Source organism: Perognathus longimembris, chromosome 1 (genome assembly GCF_023159225.1).
Source record: "Perognathus longimembris pacificus isolate PPM17 chromosome 1, ASM2315922v1, whole genome shotgun sequence".
NCBI lineage: Eukaryota > Metazoa > Chordata > Mammalia > Rodentia > Heteromyidae > Perognathus > Perognathus longimembris.
Genome location: NC_063161.1, coordinates 146,951,138 through 146,970,466, shown reverse-complemented (window position 1 = coordinate 146,970,466; position 19,329 = coordinate 146,951,138). Strand labels below are relative to the sequence as shown.

The 19,329-nt window shown below is 43.2% G+C and overlaps 1 protein-coding gene across 3 annotated transcripts in view; it reads left to right on the top strand.

The window, feature by feature from the left end:
• The window catches only part of Astn2 (astrotactin 2), an 861,877-nt gene that overhangs the window by 525,121 nt on the left and 317,427 nt on the right, over positions 1-19,329 (top strand). For all 3 annotated transcript variants that reach the window (XM_048340549.1, XM_048340540.1, XM_048340532.1), the window contains one exon: positions 16,276-16,442. In XM_048340549.1, coding sequence (XP_048196506.1) covers positions 16,276-16,442 — 167 coding nt within the window. The remainder of the gene's footprint in view (positions 1-16,275; positions 16,443-19,329) is intronic.

Sequence of the window (19,329 nt, the reverse complement as noted above, 5' to 3'; positions counted from 1 at the left end):
ACTTTGAGGTAGCACAGCATGGCAGAGTTTTATCAAACACTTGCTAACCCTTCTCCTCACTGAGGAATTATTTTCTGGGCAGAATAATATATATGCCTAGAGGGAGATGGGGCACTTAATGAGAAATGTAGTTTGATGGAAATAGAAGACTTGACCATGATAGAGAACTGTATCATGGTCCTGCTGGTAGAATCTGCCAACATAATACATATCTCCAAGAGCTCAGTAAAAGCAGGCTTTGCTTTCAACAGAAGCAAATATTTCGTGTTGAGTGTGTCCCCCATTTCATTTGAACTGTAGAGCTCTGTCTTCAGAACTCATTACCTAAGTATTTGCTAGGTGTTGGAGCTGCTCTTGGATGTTTAAAGGATGTTTGTGCCCTGGGCAGCAAAGAGCTCATGTATATTTGCATAGCCAGCAAGTGACACATTGGACATTGCCAGGAGTCACACGTAGAGGCTCCTTCCTGCACATTCAGTGAGCATTCTCCCTTCTTACAAATTCCCTCTGGGCTGCTGCTTTCCTCCTTGGAAAGGTTTGCGCCCACACACACTTTATTTTTTTTTCCCCCTCCAGCTGGTCCAAAACCCGCAGGATTTTTCTAAGGCACATTTTTTAAAACGAGTTCATCCTGGGTCAGAGGAGAACCTTTTAGGCAGGAAAGAGGGTAGAGAGAGAAAAAGAGAACAAGTATCTTGAGTGACTTCTAAAGGCAACTCTGGGACTCAACTTCCACAGCACCCCAGCAAAATGGTCTTGTCGTCCCTGTTGGAAGCAGTAGAGACCAACTCAGGGGAATAACAACCTGTCTACCCATTACCACTCAGATAGGAATAGGCAGTCTCTAATCCAGGACCCCTATCTGAGAATTCCAGTAACTGCTGCAGGAGTTGTTCTGGTTCTGGAGCTGGGCCAGCATGTGGATTCCTGATGTGTTGATGAATGATGTCCATGTTCTCTTACCTACAGCAATACCTCAGTGCTGGGTTTCTGGGGTGGGGTGGGGTGGGGGGGAGTCATTGCCACAGTGAAGCCAATAGTTGGCACTCAGCAAACAGGATCTGCAGCACACAATCAGGCAGGATAGTCAAGAAGCCTTCGAATGGAAGAACTTTGAGAGCCTGCCTGAGGCCTGTATGGTAAGTGTCTCCATATGGACATCAGAGTTGATGCTGGATTCTTAGTGCCTAAGCCTCCTCTCCCCCCTCCCCCACCTCCCCCATTCCTGGAATATTGGACTTGGAGAACCTTGTCCCTTCCAAGTCCCTGCGGACATATACAGCATCTGTCTCCATTTAGAGATGGAATTTTTTTTCTTTAACTTTTTTTCTTTTAAATTGCTCTCTGTGACAAAAAATAAAATATGCAAAGCATCCAAAATTACACTCAACATAAGCTGAATAAATATATACCCACAGAAGCATATGTTCAATGGCTGCTGCTCCGTGCTTTTCAAAGCCAACTAGCTTATAAAATCATTTCTCACTCCGAGTCGCGGTGATCAATGAGAAGGTACAGTGTGAGGACACTGCCTTGAGCTGCAAATTGACTTGTTAGTTACAAAAGATGGGGAAGAGAAAACATCCAGCAAAGCCCCACAAGCTTGGAAAGGGCCATGTTTCCAGCCCTTATAAAGACCTGGCCTGACTCACTGAGTGAAGAGCTCATGGCCAGCCACAGTATTCTAAGAGAATGAGATCTTTGGAGTCAAGCTTACATGGATTCAAATCCCACCTCTGTCATTTACTTTATAATACTGAGCAAGTTGCTTTTCATCTTTGTGTCTTGGTCTCTCTATTAAAAATGATAGGTAATACCTGTGATGGATGTAGTGCTACAGATTTACTCTTCTTTCCTGCAATCTCTAGTGTCTGTGTATGTGTGTGTGTGTGTGTGTGTGTGTGTGTCTGCATGTCCATGCACATGCATGTGTGCTGAAGCTTAAACTCAGGGCCTCATATTCATGTCTGACTTTTTCACTCAAGGCTGTCACTCTACCACTTGAGCCATAGCCCCATTTCCAGTTTTTTTTTTTTGCTAGTTAATTGGTAATAGATAAGAATCTTATAGGCTTTTCTGTTCTTCAGTCTGGCTTTGAATTGCGATCCTCAGATATCAGCCTCCTCCATAGCTAGGATCACAGGTATGGGCCATCAATGCCCAACTTCAGTGTCTTTTTTCTGCCTATAAATTGACTGGTATCTGGCAGTCCTAAGGAGTTTCAAGATAGGTGCTAATCAGAAAGAATAAGGGAACCCTCAAAGCAGGTTTAGAAGGTTGGGAAATTTAGCTTCACCTTGAACCTATAGGGAAAGCAGAAAGTCTGAAGTTGATCTCCAATGACGAATGACTTCATCATTCATACCCAGGTACTAATGCTGCCATCTGTGGAGAGTTTCCAGATAGTTGAACAAAGGATGGCTAGAGAATAAGAGAGCCTCTTTAGTGAACTCTGCCATTGGTTCAAGTGGGTGTGGCTTTGGAGTGGTGCAAAATGAGTTTATTGTCTGATCCATGCCTAGGGATCTCCTGAGATCTTAAGAAGCACCCCCCCCCATCTGTATACCTCAGAGTCCTTCCCTTCCAAATGCAATCTGCCTGTCTATGCTGTAGTCATGAGCAACTGGAAGGAAACAAGGAACTCCAGGGTCATTAGAAAAATGTAACGCATTAAAAAAAAGGCATCAGGATAGCCCGTATATCCTGCCCCTGCCTTACACTTGTCCCATGGCCTTGGGATAAGTTGCTAAAGCTGTCCTTACCTCAATTTCCTTCTCTGTAAGATGAGTAGAATAGTAGAATCTATCAGGCTGTTGCTCTCATTATGAGTTAATATTCAAAACACACTTAAAAAAACAGTGCCTGGCACATGGTAAACCCTATTAAGTGTTAGCTATTATTATTATTAATGAGCTTTACAAAGGCAATTTATTATCATCAGCAGACAGTTATTGAATAGACATTTTTCAGGAGTCCTGGCAGATTTTCATGGGAAAGTGTTCCCTGGCCTCTTCTCCCTCAGCCCTTGGCTCTTATTTCTACTATATAAAAATCATATAAAACTGTAAGGATGTGTTAATGTATTCTCCCACCCCCATCAGGCGAGGCAGTTCTTCAGGACTACAGCAGCGTTTCCTGAGGCTCAGAGGACATTCGGCCCTGAATAGGCATTTGTTGTACTGAACAGTCACTCGGTGTAGAGTCCACGAGAGCTTCCTATAGAGGTGCAGAAGGTTTGGACCCAGCATCCGAGTTCCTATCAGCAAAGAATTACAATGTGTCCTGGTTGGAATGGTCTTGGAGATGAGCGTCCAACTTCTTCATTGCAAAGGTAGAAAGACTGAGAAGCACAGAATGGCTGACCTGTGCCAAGATTAGCAATGGCAGTCTCGGCCCTCCTAATGCAGTGAGGCTGTTCTACAGGGAAAGACAGGAGATCATAAACTGAGTTAACAAGCCATGATCACCAGATGTGTGACAGCCTAGCTGTGCAGTGACATCCTGCTTTCCTAGCACTCTTCTTCATCATAAACTGGTGCTCTATCTCCCTGTGAGCTCACTCAGGCCTTCATCTGGTCTAGGTTCTCCTTGAAGTTGGCAGAAACCCTCATCACACCTTCTACCTTTAAAATTTTGTCTAATATTTTAAGTGACAAATTCTACATTTTACATATATATTTTAATACATTTTTACTGTTATTGTAAAGACGGTATACAGAGGGGTTAGAATTATATAAGTCACATAAATAGCACATTTATTTTTGAACAATGTCACCCCTTCCCTTGCCCTTTTCCATCCTCGTCATCCTCCCATCCTCACCCACAAGTTGTACCGTTCATTTTCAACATAGTATCTAGTAAGTACCACTGCTGCGTGTCTTCACCCTTTGTCCCACCATTTCTGTGCTCCCCCTTACTCTCCTAAAAACAGATAAACAAGACAAAAGGAAAAGAAAACCAAAACAGTAACAAAGAAAAAGAAAACATTTATTTCCATTTCCTGTCATTCATTTAGACAAATTTTTTTTATTTTTAAAATGTTTTATTGTTATTATAAAGCTGAGGTACAGAGGAATAACAGTTACATAAGTCAAGCAAAGAATACATTTCTTTTTGAACAATGTTACTCTTTTCCTTGCTCACTCCCAGTTTTTCCCTTCTATCCCCACCCACAAGTTATACTGTTAATTTTCACTATACTGTTCAATGATCTACATTCTATTTTATAACATTATATGTTATAATAGAGAATTTAGAGTCTTAATCACTTTAAAGTACTCAGGCCTGTAGTGTTAAGTACATTCACATCATTGTACACCAATCTCCAAAACCCTTTTAATCTTGCAAAATGAAACTGTATGTTCATTCCTTATAGCTATTCAACTTGTTCTCCCTCTGCCTAGATCCTGCAAAACCATTGTACTTTTTGTCTTTATGACTTGGTCCTCTCTGGGTACCTCATATAAGAGAATCGAGCAGTGTTTGTGATTTTGTGACTGACTTACTTCCCTTAGCATATTGTCTTCAACGTTCACTCATGATATAACCTATGTCAGAATTCCCTTTTAATGAGTGAATAACATTCCATTTTATGTATTTTTAAAAAATCATCATCGCTATAATTATCAGTAGCTGTTTGGACTTGTCTATGCTTTGGTGACGGTACATAATTACTGCTCTGAACCAGGTTATGTAAACCTCTTTAATGCTGGGTTAGGATGTAATTTAGTGGCAAAGCACTTGCCTAGCAAGTCCAACATCCTGGGTTCAATCCTCAGTGCCAAAAAAGAAAAGACAGTGTGTGTGTGTGTGTGTGTGTGTGTGTGTGTGTGTGTGTGTGTGCGTGCATGCATATACAGTTTAAAAAACAACTTTTCAACATTGTGATTTCATTTATGTGAGATCTGTGCACAGACGTGGGAATTCTGGGTACAATTCCAGTTATGATTTTTTTTTAGAAACCCCACTGTCTTCCAAAACAGTCACGCCATTTTACAATGCTAACTGGGTACAACAAGGGCTCCTATTTCTCCAAATTCTTGCCAACAGGTACGATTATACTTTCACAATAGCTATTCTAGTTGGTGTATCCTAGTTGGCATCCTGTTGTAGTTTTGATTTACATCTTCCTCATGATTGGCAATATTGACCACTGGTCTTTGGGGCACTTACATATCTTCTTTGGAGAAATATCTGTTCCATTTTTCTCATCATTTTTTTTGATTCAGGATTCTTGATGGTTGACACATGCTTTGGTATTTAGCCATCTTTGACCCATGACCTCTTCTTTGTGGGACATACGCATTTCCTCCAGCAGGCACAGATGCTCCTTGAGATCAAGAACTACCTCCTTTGAATTCAGCCTCTACTTATCAAGGGCAGAGCCACCAGGGAAAGGAACTCTTCCCTTAAAGCCTTTCTTTCCTTTACTACAAAAATTGAATTACTAAGAAGAAGCCATGGAACTTCCATGGACCTTCAGTAGAGTTATGTATGGAAGGCAAACACCTAGCATATGGCCAGGCCCATAGTGTGTCCTGAGAACATTTGAATTTCCTTTCTCTGTTGTCAGTAAGAATGTATGAAGTGTTACACAGATGGTGGGTATGTGGGGAGAATGGCCTACGACTATTGCACAGGAATTCAAGCCAGACTAAGCAACAACACCACCAGACATTTGGTCACACTCCAAAAGAATTTACCAAGTATCAAAAAGTGATCATGTTAATAACAAACTTTATTACAACTGGAATTTTTCTATTTTCCAGGGACTGTTTAAAAGTTATTAAATATCTTTTACTTTTTTCCCCAATTCTTTGTAGGTCTAATTATATTCATTTTTACCTTGAGAAAGTTGAGACTAACATTTCCTGGCCTGTATGTGGCGGTGTTGAGGAGGACTCAAGCTCAGTTCTACCTGACCACAAAGGCCAACACTGCCTTGCCTGTCTGCTTGTGCAGAAGAGATAAAGCTCGGTGTACTATAGTCTCTCCACTCAAATAGCCATGGACTTACTGACATACAAACTATGAACCAGAACCCTTGGCAGTTGGTGTGAGAGAGAAAGAAGAACGATGCTTTCTGACCAGGGCATCATAAGGAAAGAGGAGTGTAGGGATATAGCTCAATGGTGGAACTCTTGCCTAGCATGCATCAGAGCCCTGGATCTGATCTCTAACATGAGCTCTCTCTCTCTCTCTCTTTCTCTCTCTCTCTCTTTCTCTCTCTCTCTCTCTTTCTCTCTCTCTCTTTCTCTCTCTCTCTCACACACACACACACACACACACACACACACACACACACACACACACATACACAGGAACCTGCACCTAGGGACTTCTTGGTCAATGTTACATTGAACATGCTCACCAAACTCCAGAGGCTGTTATTTATCAAAGTCTATTTTAAAATAAAGAAGATAAGGCTTGGAGGCATGGCTCAAGTGGTAGAGTGAAAAAGCTGAGCAAGGATGTGAGGCCTTGAATTCAAGTCCTGGTACCAGCACCCAAGAGAATGAACAAACAACAACAAAACAGAACATAAAGTGGGGAAGCCAGGGTCAGAAAGGTATAATGACTTGCCCCTACATCATGTAGGGGTGACATTTGAGCTAGTTTTCATTTCTTTCCCTGCATCTTCTGCTTTGGGAGCTCAGAAGAGATCCACAGAGGAGCTCACTGGAGCAATTCCATGGGCTATGTGGGATTCTTTCAGGACACAGGGGCAGCCTGGCTGGGAACAGCGCATTGACAAAGGCTCTGAGTTTGAACTCTGTAGAGAAAAGACACTGTGTTTGTACAGGTGGAGGGGGAAGTGAGTTGGCATGGTGGTTTGGATTGTGTGTCTGGAGCCTCTCCCAGGGGTTGGAGCAGGCTCTACTTTCTCCACGCTGTCCCCAGAGAAGCCCTTGTGGGGCCTGTACCTGCTGGCCTACATTACCCAAGACTATTGATCACTGTGATTCTTATTTCAGACTTCCCTTTCCTTCCTTGTCAGCACAGACTCAGAGCACAAATTAAGCAGTAGCTGAACTGGCATGACTTGATTAAAACTCCCAGTGATTATGAGCTCTTGACTGGCCTGGTTGTCCAAATCGATGTTGGTGTTAACAGCTGGGCTAGCTCGCCCTGCTGAATGGTTTGAGACAGGAGGAAGATGACTGGGTCCTTCGCTAGTCACTCATCTTCTAGGCAGTACAGGAGAGCCAGGCCCACCCAGTCTCTCCTTGAATTGATTCATATTGAAGAATCCCACAATCCTGGCTTAGCTTGCTTGACTTTGTAACCTTGCCCGTAAAATGAGTACACATTGGGGTGCTTCTGAGCTTTGTGAGGGTGCCAAGAGATGGCATATGTGAAAATATCAAACACAAAATATCAAACACTCAATAAATATCCACTTCCTTCCCTTCCTTGCTTCTTTCCTTCCTCCTTTTTCTTTCCAAGATACTGAATTTGACTCGCACACCCAAGCCTGTTACATGCAACTAATTTGTTCCTAAACCTGAGTCTGCTTGTAACCCATCAGAGTATGTGTTCTAGAAGGTGCTCAGAATCCGTGTGAAGGCTTTGCTCATCCATAATTAAACAGGGTTACAGACATCCTTAGAAAATCTTAAAACCTGTTCAGTATTTCCAAGGAAATTCTCACTTCTTCTCAAATGCTAAGAGGTGAGGTCCCTCTTTTTTTTTATAACTCATAATTATTTTGGGGCAAACCAGAGTGTCTTCTCCAACTTCCTACTGTCCAATGTCTTTCTTTTATAATGAAGGACATGGTCAGAATCCAGCATGCCAGCCTGTAGCCACCCAGCCAATCAGAAAACAAGGCCAGGCAGAACTGGAACTCAGCTCCCAGGGAGCCATCCCTATGCATTTATGGAGGGCCTGGGGAATCTAGCTTGTTGTCTCCAATCAACATCCCATTTTTCTGCTACACCCACCGTGAAGACGGTTTCCTCATTATCTTCCAAAACAAGAAACTGAGGCTCAGAAAAAGAAAGCAAGTAGCTCAAGATTTCTTAGTCAGAGGCTGGGTCTCTGCTAGAGCTCTTTCTGCTTACAAGGCCCAAGATTATAATAAAAAATAAAGGAGGTAGGTATCCTCCTGATGTCTCCCAGGACCCAAGGATGTTAGGGTCCCTCCTCAGTCATCACCAAGAAATCCCTTGGCCTTCATCTTTGCTTCACCCAGGCCCCAGGAGAAGTTAGTCTGATTTGCTCAGAACAGCTGGCCCACCTTCTAGACCTGGGGGTGGAGTGGTAGAACAGCTCATTACCAATTTTGCACTTGGAACAATTTGCATTCCATAATTAATGAACATTAAGATGCATAATTACAAACAGAAACGAATGGCTTAGTGATGATGAGAAATGAGGGTAGGAAGCTGCAAGAGCAGGCACAGGGGACAGAAGAGACTTGGGGGTGGGGAGGGTGGGAGAAAAAGCATGAGACCAGCTGGTGGTGCTGTGGGGGTGGGGGGGAGATTGGGGAGTTCCCCAGGCATCCTCCCCTTTCTCCCTGTGGAAATGCTAGGCTCAAGGCTAGTGGACTCAGGCTCTGAGCTTTCCTCCTGGGCCTGCCTCTGATAGAGAGCAGAAGATGGGCTGTGAGGCTTTGGGGCCCAGCTGACCTGGGTAGACCCCCCAGCTCTCCCACCTACTTAGTGTATAGCCCTAAGGCAAAGAAGCAATGCAATGCTGGATCTCCCCATTCCCTGTCTCATGCCCCGTGGAGTCTCCTAGAGCTTGCCTCCCAAGACTCCTTTTGTGAGCCCTAAGAAAATGCTGAGAGATAATTGAATTCACTAACTTAGGTAATCTCTTCAAAGTAGCAAATCAAATCACTTCATTCCTCTGCCAGGCAACCATCCAAAGCCCTCCAGGTGCACTTAGAATAAACTCTTAGATGCCTTCCCATGGCGAAAGTCATGGGTCAGCAGCTTTTTTGTGTGTGTAAAGGACTATATAGTAAATATTTTAGGCTGTGCAAGTCACATGTGCTCTTCTTATTTTTGTCTCGTATTCTTCCCTTTAAAAAAAATGTAGAAGTCATTCTTAGCTTCAGGGCTATGCTAACAAAAACAGCTTGCGGGAACACAGACATCTTTTCTTTTCTCAATTCCTCTGCTAAATACAACAAAAGTCCCTGGACATGATATATAAAACACACATGAGCTGGAAAGGTGGAGAGAAAGCTGACCAAGTACAGGTATTGAGACTCAAAGGTAGCCAGTTTCCTGAATATTCTCTTTGTCTTGATTGTCCCAGACTCCGAGCTAAAGGAGCTGGCAACCCAGAAATTCCAATAGGTATGTACCAAAGATAATAATAATGATAATCGCCCAGTCCTCGCCTCTCTAGATTACATACTAAGGAAAGGGGCAGCCTAGCAAGACACAACATTGTTAAATCGTATCAGCTCTACTCCAACACAGTCTAGTAGGCAGAAGAAATGTAAACCTACCCCCACTCATGCCAGCAAAAGACAGGTGAAGCATTGGAACTTTAATTCTCATCAAGAGGTAATGAGCACCTCACCCTTGCTCGATTCATTATCAGTGGAGACCACACAAAAGACTGGATTTTCACCGTCACCCACAGCACTGGGACACCCTCCTCCTGGGAGCGTTCCCAAAGGAGGACTAGGGGCAAATCAAGACATCAGTAATGAGGTTGTCTCCCATACTGTGGAGACCAAGCAGGCAACTGGAACTGGGTAAGGCCAGGAGGCTTATCACTGAAGTCCTCATGAGAGCCAGATTCCCATCCCAACCCCACAGCACTTAAGAGCTTTTCTATTGGATGTCAGCTGGGGTCCAGAGGACAAAGATCTGTATCCATTTGACAGAAACAAACCACCCTCACTTGCTAAAGCAAGTATCATGGGGATTTTTCTTCCCTGGGCTGTCTTTGAACCATGAGCCTCAGAGCAGCTGGGATTACAGGCATGAACCACATGTGCCCAGATTCAACAAAGATTCTTCAAACAGTCATCACTTAGAATTCCTCCACAAGAAAACATGGGAATTCCTGAGAAAGCTAGAAAGAATCAACAAAGAAATAGAAGGTATAGAAAAAAAACAAACAGAACTCTTAGAACTGAAAAAAGACAGTCATGAGATTAAAACTCAGTGGATAGCATCAATAGAAGACCGGAGAAAACAAAGGAAGTAATAAGTAAACTTAAAAATAAAACAAGTAAAATTACTCAATCTCAGAACTGAAAAGAAAATAGACTAAAAAGAAAATGAATCTATTTCCAAGAATCTGTGGAATTGTATATATAAAATAAAATTCTAATGTTTGAGTTATTGGAGTTTCAGAAGAGGAGAAAAAAATGGTACTCAAAGAAATTACAGCTGCAAACATCTCAAATTTTAAAACCCTACATATTCAAGAAGCTGAGCAAAATCCAAACAGAATAAACTCAAAGAAATTCAGAGAAAAACATCATAGTCAAACTTCTTCAGCTTTTCAAGAAGACAGCTTGAGAGCGATTACATCGTACCTGCAAAAGAAGCCCAATTTTAACCACAATAGAACTCTCCTGAGAAACCTAGAGGCCAAGAAAGAGTGACACACTTTTTTCAAGTGCTGAATTAAATTTTAAAAAACCACATATGTCTAATGAAAATATCCTTGAGGAATAAAAAATAAATTGACATTCTCAGAGAGAGGAAAACAAAAAGAAACTATGACTTGCTGACTTTTTCTAAAAGCATGGCTACAGGTTGCCTTCAAAACAGAAATGAAATACTAACCAATCAGGAGTGATAGCAGAGGCCTGAAATTCCTAAGGGAGAAGGATCAAACGTTCAAGGCCAGCCTAGGCTACAGAGTGAGACTCTACCAAAAATTTTTTTTAAAAAGAAGGAAGGGGCAAAAATGCAAGGAAAAGAGGGAGAAGGAGGGAGGGGGGAGAGGGAGAAAATAAATGACATAACTGACGGAGTACTAGAACATCAAGAAGGACAGAGGAACACAGCATGAATGTGGGTGGTTGTAATTGACTGTCCTCAGTTTTTCCATATACTATTTGATGGTTAAAGCAAAACCATAATAGGATTGTCTTACCATTGCCATATCATAGGATATGATTTTACTTGCATCTAGAGAAATAATGAAGAAAGCTACATTTTATGAGAGGAGAAGGGACATAAAGCAGAAAGGAAGCCCTTGACATGGAAAGATGATGTGACCAGTAGGCTGAATGATGAACATCTAGAGACATCACTAAAACTATGCAAAGAAATACACACAGAAGTAATATTGATAAACCAAAATGGAACTCGAATAAATATCCAAATAGCCCATAGGAAACCCCCTCAAAACAAAGAAAATGGAGAAATGAAAAACAGGGATGCATAATATTATCATATTCAATGTAAATATTCTGCCTGTACCTGTAGCGTATGCCTGTAAGCCTAGCTACATAGAAAGCTGAGATATGAGGCTCAAGAGTTGAAGCCAGTCCAGGAAGTCTGTGAAACTCTTATCTCCAATTAACCATCAACAAGCTGGTAGTGAAACTGTGGCTCCAATGGGGCCACCTCCAGTGAAAAAGCTAAAGTATAGCACCCTCTTCCTAAGTTCAAGCCCAGTACCAGCACACACAGACAGACAGACAGATTAAACATAGATACTAGCAGAACATATTAAAAGGTTTGACCCAATTATATGTTGTCTAGGAGAAATTCGATGCATTTGTCTAGCCTGGTGATATGCCCAGGAAGTATAGGAAGAGTATGACTTAGAGGAAATCCTGGGCTTCATAGTGAGACCTTATTCCAAACAAAACACAACACAAAGCAAAAACCTGTTTTATGGGACATAGAAATAAGATCACAGTTCAAGGCCAGACCAAGCAAAAAGTTAAGGAGACCCTATCTCAATCAAGCTGGATATGTTCAGGCATATTTATAATCCCAGCACTATAAAAGGCAGAGGCAGGAGAATGGTCATCAGAGGCAAACAGTATGAGACCCTATTTGAAAAGTCAAAGGAAAAGGGGGTGTGAGTCAATTGGCAGAACACCTGCCTAGCAATTGCAAGGCCCTGAGTTCAAATTTCAATATAGCCTAAACAAAAACACAAAAATTGAGCTGACAATAATATAGGCAGCTTCGAGGTAAATAAATAGAAGAAAACAACATGTTATGCATAGAAAAGAACAGCAGGAGTAGCTATATTAATATTAAATAAAGTAGATCTTACTAAAAATATTACCAGAGAGCAATGTCATGGAATGCCTTAGAAATAGAAATCATGCATGTTTATGTACCAAATAACAAAATAAATTGTGTGAAGCAAAAACAAATGAGCTGGGTTCATTAACTCATGCCTATAATCCTAGCTACTCACAAGACTGAGACTTAAGGATTGCAATTCAAAGCCAGCCTGTGCAGAAAAGTCTGAGAGACCCCATCTCCAATTAACCAGCAAAAACCAGGCTGAAGGTGTGACTCAAGTATTAGTGCAATACTGCCAAATGAGCACGAGGCACTGACTTCAAGCCCTGTATTGTCAAAAAAAAAAAAAAAAAAGATACCAAAACAGTAAGAGGAATGAAAATAAATCAAGACAAATCTACAATTATGGCCGAATACTTCATTACTCAATATCAGAACCAAAAAATCAGCTACAATACAGACAAACTTAATGCCACCACCAGCTAAAATTCCCATTGAACATTTTAGGATACTATGCCTCCACATCATAAAATACATACTCTCTTGTAGTACCCACAAAACACAAACCCACATAGTACATTTCTTAGGTCAGGAAAAGGTTGCAATAAATCTAAGGAATTCGTGTCATAGGCAGCACTTTTCTGATTCGCAACAACACCAAATTAGAAAGCAATAAGAGAGATTACCTTTGTGAAAGACACTATGAACTGAGCAGATCTGACAACAGATATTTTTCTCCCACAATTCTAGATTCCAGGATACTGACATTTCTGGTGAGGAGGAGGAAGAAGAGGAGAAGGAGGGGGGAGGGAGGGAGAATGGGAGGGAGGGAAGGAGGGAGGTAAAGAGGGGAAGGAGGAAGAGAGAGGGGGCGGGGCAGGCCCTATCTCCTGAAGACATACCATACAAACTTCCTCCCAGGATGTTCTGGGTCCCACAGTTTAACACTGTGTCACATCCAGACAATGAGATGACTGAATCATTGATGAAGACTTGTGACCTCCGCATTAAAGTAGGTGCTATCTGTTTACCTGCATTGCTCTGACTTGCTAGCAGGAGCTGTCCATGAGTCAGCAAGTGACAGGGAACAGGGGAAGTGACTGACCTAGTGTTAGTTAGAGTTGTGGTGCTGTATAAAAAGAGGAAAGATATGTTCTGAGGTTTCAGTCCATGATCAATGGCCTCCATTATTTCTGCTCCAGGGAGAGGCAGAATTTCATGGCCACAGGGTACAGTGCAAGGAAGTTTCTCACCTGGTAGAAGCCAGAAAGCAAGGAGACTAATAGCAAGGTCCCAGGCCAAAATACATCCTTCAAAGGCACCCCTCCCACCTCCCTCGTGCCCTCCTCCCACCAACTAGGCCCCACTTCCCAGTTTCTACTCCCTCCTAAAAGTCCACTCGGATTATGAATCCATCTGTAGATTAAATCATTGATTGGGTCAGAACATGTGGTCCAATCATCTCTGAAGACTCCTCGCAGACACACCAAGAGGCGTGCTTTCCCCATCTGCTAGGTTCTGCTTAAGCCCATCAAGTCAACCTGTTACGGTTAAGCAATTACCCAGGATTCCACTAATAGCCACCAAGTTGGCATGCCTGAGAAACACGGACCCTGACACCCACCTGCATGTGTAGCCCTGTCCTCTGCTTCCTCTAATATAAAAATGGTTCCCAGGGAAATCTACTTCCTCTGGCTGCTGTAGTAAGTTCTGCTATTCTAGGGAGGGAGGGAGGGTGGGAAAGGATGGAGGCTAAAGACCATAGGAATTCATTCTTTTGTCATTCTGGAAGTCAGAAGGCCTAACCAAAGATGTTGATCATTCCTGAACCTTCTGCTGGCCTCAGAGATGAATCTATGCCTTCCTGCCTGTCCCATGAGTTAGAATTCCTATCTGCATCTCCCAATCTCTCAGCGCTTGCACACCTGCCTTCTCAGTTCTGTCATTGTGATTTCTCTTTGACTCCTTTCTATAAGGATATCCATGGAGGCATTTAGGCTAATCTGCAGAATCCAGCATTGACCCCTCCAGGGTTTGAACTTCACCATCCCAGCAAAACCATCATCATGGGAGGGAACATTCACAGTTGCTGGTTTCCAAAGCTTAAGACAGAGACACCTTTTTTAGGGAACCACTGGCAGCTTCCAACTCTACCCCCTCCCCCACAGGTATGCTGTAAGGACTGCCTGAGCATGCTTAGATAGTCACTCATTGAAAGAAAAGAATGGAGCCAGGCACCAGTGGCTCACATCTGTAATCCTAGCTACTCAAGAGGCTGAGATCTGAGGATTGTAGTTTGAAACCAGCCCTGGCAGGAAAGTCTGTGATACTCCCATTCTCCAAACAAAAGCCAGCAGAAGAGCACCGGTCTTTATTGAAGAAGCTAATGGACTACACCCAGGCTCTGAGTTCAAGTCTCAGAACTGGCGCGCACACACACACACACACACACACACACACACACACACACACACACACACACGAAACAAAACCATGCTGTCCATAGACAGGCAGAACCCAGCCCCCAAGACAGCAAATGCTTCCAAGTGACCCCACAACCAGGAACCCTTCTTCTGACAGTGACTGCTCGGAGACAAGCAGGGGCTCTCTGAGCTTGTATTACTATGTGTAGCACTTCACTCACATGGAAAATTGATTTTTCTTTTTAAGCACAAAACGTAGCAGTTTTATAACCTCTCTGCAGCTTGACAAAGGCCATTTATAACCTACTTTCTCCATCACTCTTCCCGGCGCCTATCTCAAATGTCTCCAAGAACTCACATGTGCATTTGTAATTACAAATTCCCTTTGACAAAAATTTAATTTCCAAGAGGGCAGACCTCTGTGTTTGTTGTTGCGATTTGGGGAAATTAATTTGTGTGCATGCGAGTGTGCCTGTGTTGGTATGTGTTATTACTGATGTCACTTCGGGAGGCAGTGTGGGCAGAGTCTAGAACTCTGGCTGGCAGGGAGGAGTGCACAGAGGGGCTGGGGAGGGATTTTAATCAGCCATGTCCAGTGATGGATGAGAAGGGCTCAACTCTAGGTGTTAATCTTTGTGGACAAGAAATGACAGCAGGATGACTGCAATTAAAACTTGGTGCCTTGTGTGTTCTTCTGAAGGCAAGGGGTTCAAACTACTTCTCCAATGACAGGACTGGAGATGATGGTGTTAGCTCATCCAATGATGGAGAACTAAATAAGTAGCCAGGTATCTCCCAGTATTGGTAGCCATCCATGGGAGGTAGGGGACCCTGTGCTTGCTTAGGGACTCAAGGTTTACATACAAGTAGCCCTGGATAGGGAGCCCCAGTTATTGGCTTATTTATTTATTTACACTGGGGAGTGATGCTCATTTTGTAGATTACTGCAAGTGGTCCTTGGGAGGAAGATGTCGAGGAGCCAGACAGACTGGAGCCAGCAAGGCCTTGTCATGCTCTGGTTCTGTGCATGTACGCAAGCCTCTCATTTAGGGCTCCTGGGACAAGCCTGCAGAAGTGCTCAATTGAAGACTGAAAGGATGGCAATTCACATTCGATGAGTAACAAATTATGTGGCAAATGCTGAAGTAAGATATGGACCCTTGTGATCTAATTTAGACTCAAAACCATTACAAGTATGTCCTGCAAACATAATAGATGATGACCCTGAGACTCAGAGCAGGAGGGTAGGGTGGGTAGCCAGCTTCCGGTCACAGGGGGAGGAAATCTAGAGTTTAAAGGCAGATTGTCGGAGGCTTTTTAGAATCTATTTAGCTACCTCCTTCAGTGACCTTTGTTGCTGGTGTGACATAAAAGTGAAAAGAAACAGGATCCTAGCAATGTCAGTATGAGTAACAAGTAACATTTGCTCTGTGGAAGCAATGGGAATACAAGGAGTCACAAAAGCCCTGTCTTACAAGCAGCACACTGAAACTCAGAGCTGAAGAGACTTGGCTCACCAAGGCCACACAGCTGGTAACTGGCCACATGCGACTTCAAACCCATCGAGTACTTGATCTTTTCGGAAGGTAGAAGGAGGGAGCATGCTATGGGACCCAGCACCTCCTTTCCCATAACCACCCTGTTATTCTCTCTCCGAGCAGTGTCCCGAGGAGCTGAGGCCCATGAAGGACGGTTCCGGCTGCTATGATCACTCCAAGGGCATCGACTGCTCCGACGGCTTTAATGGCGGCTGTGAGCAGCTGTGCCTGCAGCAGACCCTGCCTTTGCCCTATGATGCCAGCTCCAGTACCATCTTCATGTTCTGCGGGTGAGTCTCTATCCCCAGTACCCGGGGAACTTCCCCACAGCAGCAGGTGATCTATGAGAAAATAGCCAGGAACTACAGCCTGGCCAGCTTAGGGTGGCCCTTCAAAGAAATAGTCTTTGTAAGTCTTCCATTTGAGCCCAGGTGGCTAGAGTATATAACCCGGTGGACCTTGGAAAGGAGAGTGGGTAAAGAAAAGTAAGTAATTGAGGAATGCATCCAACCCAGCATATGCCAGCTTCCTGTGGTCAGAATCTGTTCTCTGCTGAGGACTCCTGACCCTATAACACCCCCCACCCCCCACCCCGCCCAGGGCAGCCTGAGGCAGTGCAATGTACAGACAGCAGGAGGCGTCTTGAGCCTGTTCACAAGGAAATACTTGGTGTGGACACATATATGTTTGCTTGGGAATTAATTGGACAGGAAGGAGCTCAGTGGTGTGAGGCCATCAGTGGTCTCTGTGCCCTTTGACCTGTGTAGAATAACAAGAACTAACGGAGGACAGAAGTATAAGGAAATCGTACAAAGAAAGCTTGTAGTATAAATTCCAGCTTGGAGTGGTGAGTATTCTTTCCTGCCTGTCTGCCTTCCTTCCTTCCTTCCATCCTTCCTTCCTTCCTTCCTTTCTTCCTTACTTACTTATTTTCTTCTTTCCTCCTACCTTCCTTCTTTCCTTTCCTTCTCCCTCCCTTTCTGCAGCTCTCTCCTTCCCTCCCTCCTCCTTCCTCTCTTTCAATCTCTCTTTCTCTCTCCCCCATCCCTTTCATTCCTCTCCCTTCATTACTTCCACTTTCCCTCCCTCCTCCTTTCTCCCTACCTTCTCTTTCTTTTTGGGATTGAACCCAGGGTTTCACCCATTCCACTGGTACAGCTATAGCCCCCACAAACTGAGTTTGAAAACTGTAAACAAAAGTGTGGGGGGTAACCTGACCTGGGACAATTCATTTCCTCTGTCTAGGCTATGGTTTAACCACCTGTGAAAAGAGAGCTTTGTAAAGCCATGGTTATTTCTTCCTAGTGATCTTTATTTCTCTCCATGTAGTAGAAATTACTTTTGCCTCTTACAGCACCTACCATGGTGTTTGGTCCTGAGCAACCACTGAAAATAATAGCAGCATCTTCGCTTCTTTAGTCCTATTTTGCAGTCTGTCTTGGCATTCAAAAAATGTGCTCACCTTTTGACATACTCTGATTCCAAGAAATGATCCTGTGCACATATGAGAAGTATGCCCTGATGCTCTCATTACCATGAAAAGCAGAATAAGAGATTAGCTACCTTACATCCCCATGTATCACAAAAATAAAGAAGGTAAGAGTCTGCATAGATTTAAACCAATTTGCAAAAGAAAATGCAACTTGCATGGTTCCTGTTTCCAGAGTTCACAGCATATTTCCAGGTTTCTTTTCTTGTCCCAGTTCTGTTTGGAGCTATGGGTTCCTTCTAGCCGGTGTTAGAGCAGCTCACTGGAGACCCTTGCTATGTATCAGTAAAATAAATAAGAAATAAATTAGTGTATGCAGACCTGAATTTATGACGGTCTCTCCTCAGCTTAAGTGACTGCAGGGCAGTGTTGAGTAAATTATGTATGGACTAGGATCTGTAGACTTGCATACGGAATCAGCTGTTCTGTATGGTTCTTATATCACCAAGGCTCTTTTCCTCGCTGTGAGCTTGAGGATTGTTTTCTGTGGAAAATAACAACAGTAGCAGCAAGCAGCTGCAACAACATGGGTTTTTGACATGGGAAACTATCACTGACTTTGATCCAAAGCTCACAATAGAGGACCTCGGGGATTTGAATCTCCATGCCTTCTCTCTCTCTCTCTCTCTCTCTCTCTCTCTCTCTCTCTGTCTCTCTCTCTCTGTCTCTCTCTGTCTCTCTCTGTCTCTCTCTCTGTCTCTCTCTCTGTCTCTCTCTCTCTCTTACGCATCAAGCGGGCCTCCCATGACCTTCAGTATCCTCAATATAAAGTATGAACATTTAGCTATGTCAATGTAATGATGGCTGTGGAGAGAGCAAAGAACTTTCCATCTATTGCTTCAGGATGGTTAAGTAACATGTTCAAGGTCACAGAACACACAGTGAGCTCATTGCCTCCTTGTTGTATGACTATGAGCAACTTACTAATCATCGTAGATCACTGCCTCAGTTTCCTCATCTGTAACATGGTTATAGGCTCTTGTCTGATTGGTATGAGGCCTGAATGGCCTTTTTTATGTTATTACTTAACATTCGTATTTAATTTTATTTCAAACAGTATCGTGCAGGGAGTTAGCACATAAACTGAAATGAAGGACATTTGCCAATCAACTTACTCAAGGATGTGATGCGCTTGACATTTTGGTTTCTGGGTCTGGGAGATAGGACCTGGTCACTTGTTCTAGAATGAAAGTCTATGAAAGTGCTAAGTAAGATTGGGCCAGAGTGTGTGGTGAGTTGTTCAAGCTCATCCAGTGTTGGTAAACAGTACAAAAAATGGAAGTAAAACCAGGTCTCCCCCAATCAACTGTAGTTTCAACAAGCTTTGGAAATTGTCTATTGAAGATGCCAATGAGGCCCTACCCACACTTGTTGCCTGCACTACAAACAATGAAGGCAATTAGCAGAGGCTTGTGGAGAGGTAGTCAAAGAGAGGTGGGTGCTATTGAATTAAGCAAGGAAAACAAAACAAACCTCTGCACAAGGAGACTTGCCCACACAAAGCTCTTATTACATATTTCGTGATTAGGAACACATTGAATACATGTTTTAGGCAGGTTAAGAGCAGCTGCTGAGACTGGGAGCTACTGGGTCACTCCTATAATTCTAGCTACTCAAGAGGCTGAGATCTGAGTATACTGGTTTGAAGCCAGCCCAGGCAGGAAAGTCTATGAGACGCCTATCTCCAA